The 10371-nt window shown below is 35.2% G+C and overlaps 1 protein-coding gene across 1 annotated transcript; it reads left to right on the top strand.

Annotated features, from left to right (window-relative positions):
- Positions 1-6679: 6679 nt before the first annotated feature.
- Positions 6680-9893, top strand: LOC140450909 (uncharacterized). The gene is made up of 2 exons (XM_072544589.1): positions 6680-8481; positions 9170-9893. Exons 1-2 carry the CDS (start codon positions 6680-6682, stop codon positions 9891-9893), a joined length of 2526 nt encoding a protein of 841 aa, XP_072400690.1.
- The last annotated feature ends 478 nt before the right edge of the window (positions 9894-10371 follow it).

The following is a 10371-nucleotide window of genomic DNA, read 5'->3' as shown; positions in this document are numbered from 1 at the left end:
GTGATGTTGTATTTGGTGGAAGAAATTGTACTTTGATTGCCTTTGATGGTGGTATGTCCCCGTGCGCTGTTCAATTGTCGATGAACAGAATAATTTTTCTATTTCAAGTTGCCCTTTGCTAATCTATATTAATCAGCCATTTTTTAAAAAGTTCTGATGTCATCCATGCTTTTTTATTGGCTTCATAATTCATGGGCAGTGATTTTAAACCTGCAAACACCGAGGTTTTGACTTACCTATAATTAAAGGTTTGAGTTTTTCTGTGCCCGTAGACTTTACACAAAGCAGAATCGTAAGTCGTTCCTTGCTGTGTTTTTCTCCATGACATTTTTCATTTTTAAATGTTAACGTTTTTTCGGGATTACATTTGAAAAACAGACCAGTTTCATCAGCATTAAAAACATCATTGGGATCATAATTATTCACTAAATTATGCAAGGCAGATTTCCATTCTTGGCAGACTGATTTGCTTACGCTCGCACTTTCGCCGCACATTTTTTTAAGGCTAAATCATTCGTTTATTAAAATTATCTAACCAGCCATTGCTGGCTTTAAAATTATCGATTTTTAGTGAATTAGCGAACTCTACAGCCTTTTCTTTCAGTATGGGTCCACTGACACTGATGTTTTTGTTTCGACACTGTTTTAACCACGTAAACAAACACTGTTCCAAATTAGGGAATTCAGCAATTATTGTCTCCTGATTCTTGTTTTTTCAATAGTTCGGTTTCTTTTTTCATGATGATTGATAATTTACTCTCGTGTATTCCAAACTAAGCCGCAACTTCTTTTATTTTGAATCCATTTTTCACTGCTTCTATAGCTTTTAATTTATCAGCATATGTCAGCGTTATAATTTTCTTTTTGAAATCATTTTAAGCAAGGTATCACACAGTACCTAAATTGATGTTTCTAGAACAGTGATCAAAACTTATGATACAGTAAGCTGTTCAGCTGTCATTGATAAACAACTTTATGTTATAGAGATTGTGGAAACATTTCTTTAAGTTACTGAGGGCCAATATTGATATTATTTATTTAAGTTATCGAGATTTTAAGTTGTAGAGGTTTTGGGCTCCGATGGGAAGGGAACATATAATTTTTTGAAGTTATAGAGGTTTTTAAGTTATTGAGGTGTGACCTATCGAGGTTCTACTGTATTTTCAAGAAGAAAAGATTCAAATGGTAAAATGGTATTATGGGAATCATTGTATTGTAGAAATAATACAGGTATTTATTGCTGCTTTTTAAAAACAATAACTTTTTTAAAAAATGTTTTGTTTTCCGATGAATCTTCATTCACAATCCATAAACGTCATAATCCATCTGTCGTCCGCTATTGGTCTAGGGAAAATAAACAATAAACATTTGAGTATTGCTGTGAAAACACAATTCCCAAAGAAATTAAATGTGTGGACTGGCATTTATAACGATAATATAATTGGTCCATTTTTATTACAGAAAATCTGAATGGACGAAAGTATCTAGATTTATTACGTAATCAGATTATTCTAGCAGTTCGAAACCTTGCGGTCAACTTCGATGATGTTTGGTTTCAACAGGATGGTTGCCCAGCACATAATGCAATCGAAGTTACAAATTATTTGGAACAAACATTCCCTGGACGAATAATTTCTACACGAGGAACAATAAAATGGCCCCCTAGATCACCAGATTTAGCACCTTTGGATTTTTATTTTTGCGGAATGCTAAAATCAAAATTATATCGGCATGCATTCGAACGAGCCACCAATTTAGCAGAATTGCAAGAAAAAATTGTTCAACTTTGTAATCGAGTACAACCAAATCAGCTAAATGCAATGAGACTTGCTTTAATTGATAGATTCGGATTTTGTTTAGCTTAAAATGGTGGTTTGTTTGAACATTTAATTGGTTAGAGATTGTTTAAAAATGTCTTTAATTTTAATTATTTAGAATAATTTTTTTAGTTGGTTTTTTTCTTATAAAAATATTTACATTTAGTTAATGTTTGTTAAGTTAATTATTGTTTTATTTCCTAGCTACCACAGCTAAAAATCTACAAAAATTACATTTAAAACTCGAATACCTATAAGTGTTCGAGTTTTTCTTAAGAATTACCGACGGAAAGTTGGCGACGAAATAATTTTATGCAAAGAACTGCACTCCCCATCAATGTCCGATAATTACTGTCGGTCATCGGTGTATTTTTATCCCGCATGCCGCTTCGCACTGTGAAAGAAGGCGTTGCTTAAAATTTTTCAACTCTTCAGTGGAATAATGCTTTGTTGCCACACATAAATTACTTAAATCAATGTTCTTTGTTAACTAATTAAGTAATTGATAAAATCGATTAGAAAATAACAATTACGTGGCTACTTTATTTGAATTTTTTTGGGACAATATTAATTTTCATTCTACAATGAACTGTAGTGGATTTAAATATTATTTTAGACTCATGTATCGGACTAAAATTTTAAAAGGAAAGATGTAACAGAAATAATAGCAACACTGTTTAAAAGTCATACCTACTTCATCGAGATGGTGACTGCCTCTCACTTCTATTCAAACAATTAAGTGTTATCTTTGTTCCACATACTGAATAACGTATACGGTAGTTGAAAATTTGCCGTATCGGTATATGCACTTATAATACATTTATTTCATATCTTCTGGTCGCGCAAGATAATACAAAATGAGTAAATTTAGTAGTTTCTCCAAAATTTCAAAGTTTGACTGTTTAGTACATTTTAATCATACGACTTTTAGAAATGCTATAGTGTAATTATATTACAATAATATATTTAAAATCCCAGCATATCATATAAACTTTGATATTCAAGTGAAATTTAGTCGCGCAGCTTCGTCAAAAACAGCAGATTACTGAGAGGCGAAAGTGACAAATGCCAGCGAAACGCGCAGCCGATGGCAGCCATTATCGTTTGTGACTATTTCCTTCAGTCTGCTCATGACGCTATTCCGAGTTAGTACACGATGGTGTTGTACTTAATTCCGTATTTTTCTATTTACTTTTGCGTTCAGTATTTGTAATTAAATAGTTCTACACGACAGTCATTGATACAATGGATGTGCCAAGGAAAGTTGGTATGGATACAATAACTAGAAAAGATTTTGAGTGTCCTATTTTTGGTCACCCACGAGACTTGTTACACAACAAGCTTCCTACTCATGAAGATGTCCTTCGCTACTGCTTTCAAGAGAGATTCAACCTAGCTGTGACAATAAACAACAAGAGTGTATCTTATTCAAGAGTATCCCCTACAGTGGCAAGGAAAATTATCAGTTAATATAAAAAAGCCTCGATCCCAACTGTTAAGTACAGAGTCATCCAGCTAATTAGTTCTTACTACGAATCATACAGTAAATTAAGAAAGTTATTTCATCGTGACAAAGATAAACCAGCATTTAAACTTAAACTCGAATATTTCAAGGAAAAGGATGCTCTCTTTTTGATATCGCGAAGTGTAAATGTGTACGAACTACAATTTACGAAATACATCTTTTCCAATACTTATATAATACCTGATTGCGAAAGACTACAGTTGTTGATTTTAATCCTATTAACTGTGAGATTCGAAAAGTTGACAAGCGTATTCTCAGCAAGGACCAATTATACTTGCTTGAGATATCAGAAGTCGTCAAGTCAGGACATTGTTCAGAAGACTTTGTAGTACGTGATCCTGGCCCAATGTCACATTCAAGATGGCTTACTACGGCAAACCGAGTTTTGCGTTTATACATCAGTGTGTCAAGCCCTTCTGAAAATCTGAGAGAGATTGTCACATTCATTCTCAAATGTTATCCCTCTGTGGTTTGCCATAAATATAAACCACAAATTTACAGATGGGCCTAGACATGTTTACAAAATCACTGAATCTACAAGGTACTTACCAGAAGAGCTTCTTTTAGTTGTTGATCCTGTTTTACAACGGAATGCTTACTTTGCCCATACCGAAAATTTACTTTTGGCTATGGTAACTGATGAAAGAAACTGTTGGAGAACAATAATCTCCAACCAAATAATTCTATTTAAAAACAAATAAAAATATTTCCGCCGCATCGTTTACCTAAATAAATTTCTTGCCTGCATTGACTTATTTCTTAGAATGTTAATCTCCGCCCATATTGACCTTAAACCGGTAGATCCTTCAAAATGCATAGACAAGTATTTCGGAGTGGCTAGGGGAAGCCAGTGAATTAGCGATAGTCGTAGGGTTTAGACCTATTTTTCAAGTTTCGGAGAGTTTTTCTCCACGTTCGCAATCGCAAGTTACGCAATATATCGGGAACCCGTAATGTGAAGTGTTATGGTGTTTTCGTTCGTAAACTGTAATTTTCTAATTAGGTTCCTTACGATTAGGTATTCACTCGCAGTTTATAAGTTTCTATTTCTTGCCCTTTTTCAATTACAGTTCTAGCTAAATAAGTTATTGTTTTATTTCACTATATCAATCTATTCAACAGGCCAGACTAAATACATTTAAGAGTCCATTTAAGTTTCTATTACTGAGTATTCGAAGGCTAGCGGAACAATTGGACTTACAGCAAGTACAAACCGCTGAAAGAGACACTGTTAGCATACAAGACTCTCCCTGAAGGGATGTTGAAAACCGGCATCCCTCCATTTGTTCACTTCGAGCCGGATTTTGACCCTACTAGCCGACTTTCTGGCCTAAAAACGTTCAATTTAAGTTTCTGTAATTCTGTGCTTTCAAAAAGACATTGAGCGTCTATATTCTTTGTTAAAAGTTTCGTGTGTTTCGGATATTCTCGTCGATAGACAATAATTCCTAGAGACATAGTGAGTGCGTTGTTTATTCTACGGACAAACAAACATTCGATAAACAAAACAAAACAGCGATAGTTTAAAGAAAACCGGTGATTACTTCAAGAAATGCTGTTCCAGGACTAGCTGATTCCAGAGAGGGATAGGCAGCCCACATTCAAGTACTAAGAACCCAGGGGTGACGTACAAGTCAAACTTTTTTATATAAATTCAAAAAGGTATTTCAAAAATCTAGTGCAAATTAGTGTTCTTATAAAGTCAAACATTGTTAAAATTCAAAATTAATAATTCAGAATTAATTAATTCAAAAATAAATAATAATTTCATTTAAAAATAAACAAATTAAAGTTATTACAATGAGCAATAAAGGTTTAAATAAATTAACAAAAAAGAAGCAGTCTATACTAGATTCTGTTGGTAGAATTCAAGCGTGGCTAGAAATAAACCACGACTCGGAAAAAGATGTTTTCTCATTCAAAACACGAGAAGATAGGTTAAAAGACCTTTTCTCTGACTTCAACAGTGTACAGGATGAAATTGAATTCCTGGACGATTCTCAAGAGTCTGATCGTGCCTTTGTTTAAAGAAAATTATTTTGCGACGCTTTCAAAAATTCAAAACTCGATTAAATCATTGGAAATTACCAATATAGGGAGCGCTAATAAACAAATGGCCGTAAAACTCCCAGAAATCAGTATAAACAAATTTTCTGGACACGTAAGTGATTTTGAAAGCTTCTATGAACTATTCGACACACTGATAATAAAAAATCAGTCCCTTTCTGACATCCAAAGATTTCTTTACTTAAAAAGTTAGCTACAGGGTGATTCTCTAAAGTTGGTGGATTCTTTGAAAGTCACCAATGAAAATTTTTCAATTGCTTTGGATATTCTAAAAAACCGCTATCAAAATAAGGTCACAATCATAAATTCTTATTTAACAGAAATTCTAGACATTCCTACACTGAGAAACAGCTCACCGCAGATTCTCAGAAATTTTCTAACAACTGTAACAAAAAATATGCAACTGCTGAAAAATTTGCAATTTTCAAGTTGAGAGCTCATTGATATAATTTTAGTTTTTCTGCTACAAAGCACATTAGACCTTTCAACAAGGAGACTTTTTGAAACTGAGCGAAATCATACAGATGTACCAAATTTAGATGCTCTTCTTAAATTTTTAGAAAAAAGGTGCATTGTTCTGGAAAGTCTGGAAAATACAAATCCTAGGCAAACCAAAAACGTAAAAGTTTCACATCATGCATACAGTAATAACACATCAGAGGATTTAAATAAAAATAATATTTCAAATAATTTAGTTTCTGACTTTTATTGTATTTACTGCAAAAAACAAGGACATAAAATTTATAAATGTCAATTTTTCAAAAACATTCAGCATGATGACAAAATAAAATTCGTAAATTCAAAAGGTCTCTGCGTAAACTGCTTAGGTAGGCATAATTCTAAAAACTGCTCCTCAAAACATGGATGCACCATATGTAAAAAGCGCCATAACACTGTTCTTCACATTTCGGGTAAAAATTATACTTTTTCTACGACTCATAACAATGAAAGTCCGTCAACTTCTACAAATTCAAACAATTACGAACGCGAGCATTCGTCTAATTCAAATTTTCAAGGTCCTTCGGTTCAAGGGCAAGAACCTTTTACAAATTCTTTTTCTGCTTTGTCCGTAAAAAATTCAAACATACTTCTCACTACGGCCAAAGTCACCATTTTCGACAAAAACGGGAGCCCTTTCCGATTGTTACTCGATACAGGAAGTCAGAATAGATTTTGTACCCGGTGTCTCGCTGATAGGCTGGGTTATAAGCCGTATGACATCTCTCTAAATATCTCTGGCATAGGCCAAAATAATTCGGTTTCAAAAAAGATGGTCAACATAAAATTGCATTCTAACTATAATAAAAAGTCTTTCAAAATTTCATGTGCTATCTTAGAAAATATTACTTGTAATCTTCCACAGTTCCGCATTCTTACAAAAAAGTTACCAATTCCAGGGGACCTTTTTCTCGCTGATGATTCCTTTCACAAACCTAGTCAAATAGGCATCTTGGTTGGGTCAGATTTGTACTACGACCTAATTCTTCCGGAAATAATTCCTCTTGGCCCCAGGCTTCCAATCTTGCAGGCTTCGCATCTGGGGTACCTAATTGCCGGCGTGATAGCTCCTCACTTGACGGCACCCACAGTAGCAAACAATGTTTCTGGAGAGGTTGCTCTACTTTCTACGTGTAGCACGGACGAGCTGCTCACAAAATTTTGGAACATGGAAGAACTTTCTCAAAAACCTATTCTGTCGGAAGCTGACGAGCTGGCCGAACAAATATTCCAAACTACAACAAAGATCCTTGAAAATGGACGCTTTGAAGTAGATATTCCATTAAAAAGTGCACAAGAACACCAATTACTGGGTGATTCATTTTCCATAGCCAAACGGCGTTTTCTCTCGCTCAAAAATAAGTTCCAAAAAGATAAAAAATTATTTTTCGAGTACAAAAACTTCATTGATACATATATTTCTTCAGGGCATGCTGAATATGTACCGCTTTCGTTCGTGAATGAAAATTCGGACAAAAAATATTTTATTCCACATTTGTGTGTCATCAACGAACAAAATAAAAGTACAACTTTGCGTGTCGTCATGGATGCTAGTTGTAAAAGCTCTACAGGAAAAAGTCTGAACGATATTTCATTAAAAGGGTATCAGGTGCAACCTGATCTATTCGATATTCTGGTTCGTTTCAGGCAATACAAATTCATATTTTCCTGTGATATTCAAAAAATGTTTCGACAGACGTGGATCAACAAAGATCAACGCTTTCTACAAAATATTCTGTGGAGGGACGATACCCACGATTCTATAAAATGTATTCAACTTAATACTGTTACATACGGGACGAACAGCGCCCCATTTCTTGCGACGAGAGTCTTGCAAGAGATTTCAAATAAAAATAAAATTCAATTCCCATTGGCCTCACATTTTCTCGAAACCCAATTCTACGTAGATGATGGTTTATGTGGGTCAAATAATATTGAAGAATTGCTCGAAATACTTCAGCAATTAAATTCTGTTCTAAACCGCCATGGTTTTACATTACATAAATTTCATTCAAATTCATCCATATTCCTACAAAAAATCAATCCAAAACATTCAAAAAATACTACTCAGGAATATGACCTAAATTTCAATTCTACTTCCAGCAAAGTTCTAGGCCTAAATTGGGACCCTGCGGAAGACCAAATAAGAATATCCGTCCCCGAAAATAATTTCTGCCCCCCAGTAACAAAAAGAAAAATCCTGTCTGCATTAGCACAATGTTTCGACCCTCTGGGACTTATCAATCCATTCATTGTTAAGGGCAAAATGCTTATGCAGAAACTCTATCTGCAAAAAATTCACTGGGACACAGAAATTTCGGACAAAAATATTCTAAACGATTGGAACAAGTTTCTACAGGACTTGTCACAATTAAAAAATTTAAAAATTCCTCGTTTCTACTTTTCTGAAACAGTAATTCTAAAGGTTGAGCTTCATGGATTTTCAGACAGCAGCTTGGCAGCTTATGGCGCATGCGTATACCTGAGAACTTTCTATGCCGATGAGACCATATCCTGTGCATTAGTTTCTTCCAAATCAAGGATAACTCCGTTAAAGACGGTAACACTTCCTAGGCTTGAGCTGTGCGCAATGGTTCTCCTTTCAAAACTTGTTTCAAAAATAATTTCTATCTTTGAAAATCAACCTGTAAAATTTCATTCAGTCATCCTCTGGTCAGACTCCCAGGTAGCTCTGTCGTGGTGTAAAAGTCACCCAAGTCGGTGGTCGGTTTTCGTGGCTCACCGGGTAGCACTTGTCCAAGAGTTGACTCAAAACTTTACATGGCTTCACATAAAGTCTGCACAAAATGCCGCAGACCTTCTTTCTCGAGGAATGTCTGGTTGTGAAATTCTCAATAGCGATTTCTGGTGGCAAGGCCCTAAATGCTTACGAGATAAAAATTTCAATGTTTCCAATCTAGCAAATGACAAAGTTCTCGAAAACCTGCCCGAGGAACGAAAAATAAGCCTCGTGGTAAATTCTAACGTAGAAAACTTCTGGATGAGCATTTTTTCACGTTTCTCAAATATTTCACGCTTAAAACGTAGCGTACGTATTTCGGTTTATTTCTGATTGTAAAAAACAAAAAATTTCTGAACCCCTTTCTGTGGCTGAGTTAAATTATGCTATGGATTTCATCATCAAACAAATTCAGGGTGATGCATTCTCAAAAGAAATTGCAGAGCTTAAAAATAACAAATTTATTTCAAATAAAAACATCGTTTCACTAAAACCATTTGTAGATTCTTCTAATTTTTTCAGAGTTGGAGGCAGACTTACAAACTGTCCGGACATAGACTATTTGCAAAAACATCCGATACTACTTCCATCCAAGAATCATACCGTCAATCTTATTATCAAAAATGAGCATATCAGATTGGGACATTCTGGTGCTCAAACAGTTCTCTCAAACCTTCGGTTGAAATTCTGGCCTCTCAATGGTCTAAAGGAAGCAAAACGAATTATTCGCAACTGCACCACATGTTTCCGATTTTCGTGCACTACTGCACAACAGCTAATGGGTAACTTACCTGAAGATAGGTTGTCCATTACAACAAGACCTTTTCAAAAAATAGGTGTAGATTATGGTGGACCCTTTCTGTTAAAATCGTCTTCACTCCGAAAAGCGCCAAAAGTCAAGGCATACATAGCCATTTTCGTGTGCATGGTGACCAAAGCTGTGCACATTGAGGTTGTTTCTGATCTAACAACTTCTTCCTTTCTATTAACACTCAAAAGGTTCATCTCCCGACGTGGTAACCCAACCGTCATTTACAGTGACAATGCCACATGTTTTTCTGGTGCAAGAAACCAACTCTACGACTTATACAAATTCTTTAAAAATAAGTCATATTCTCAAACCATTGTGGAATATCTGTCTGAAAATCAAATCTCATGGAAGTTTATTTCCCCTAGATCTCCTCATTGGGCTGGGATCTGGGAAGCTTCAGTAAAAAGCGCTAAATATCATATGCGTAGACTATAGGCTCTTCTTCTTTCACTTTCGAACAGTTTTATACTGTCATGGTTCAAATTGAAGCTGTGATGAATTCAAGGCCTATCTGTGCCATGTCCAGCGACCCTTCTGATTACACTTTTCTCAGTCCTGGGCACTTTATAATAGGCTCCAGCCTGACTGCGCATCCTGAACAAAACTTAGAAAAAATCCCGGAAAATAAACTATCCGTGTTTCAACAAATTGCAAAAGTACAACAAAGTTTCTGGAAAAAGTGGTCTGTTGACTACTTAAACCGCTTACAAAACTCTACAAAATGGTCCCGACCAAGGGATAACATAAAAGTCAATGACTTAGTTCTTCTGAGAGAGGACGATGTACCTCCTCTAAAATGGCCTCTAGCACGGGTAGTTGATACAATGCCCGGTCAAGATGGCAAAGTCAGAGTGGTCAAGTTAAAGACCATCAATGGTCAATTTACAAGGGCAATCTCTAAAATTTCGGTTCT

Source organism: Diabrotica undecimpunctata, chromosome 9 (genome assembly GCF_040954645.1).
Source record: "Diabrotica undecimpunctata isolate CICGRU chromosome 9, icDiaUnde3, whole genome shotgun sequence".
Classification (NCBI taxonomy): domain Eukaryota; kingdom Metazoa; phylum Arthropoda; class Insecta; order Coleoptera; family Chrysomelidae; genus Diabrotica; species Diabrotica undecimpunctata.
This window is presented reverse-complemented; position numbering and strand designations above follow the sequence as displayed.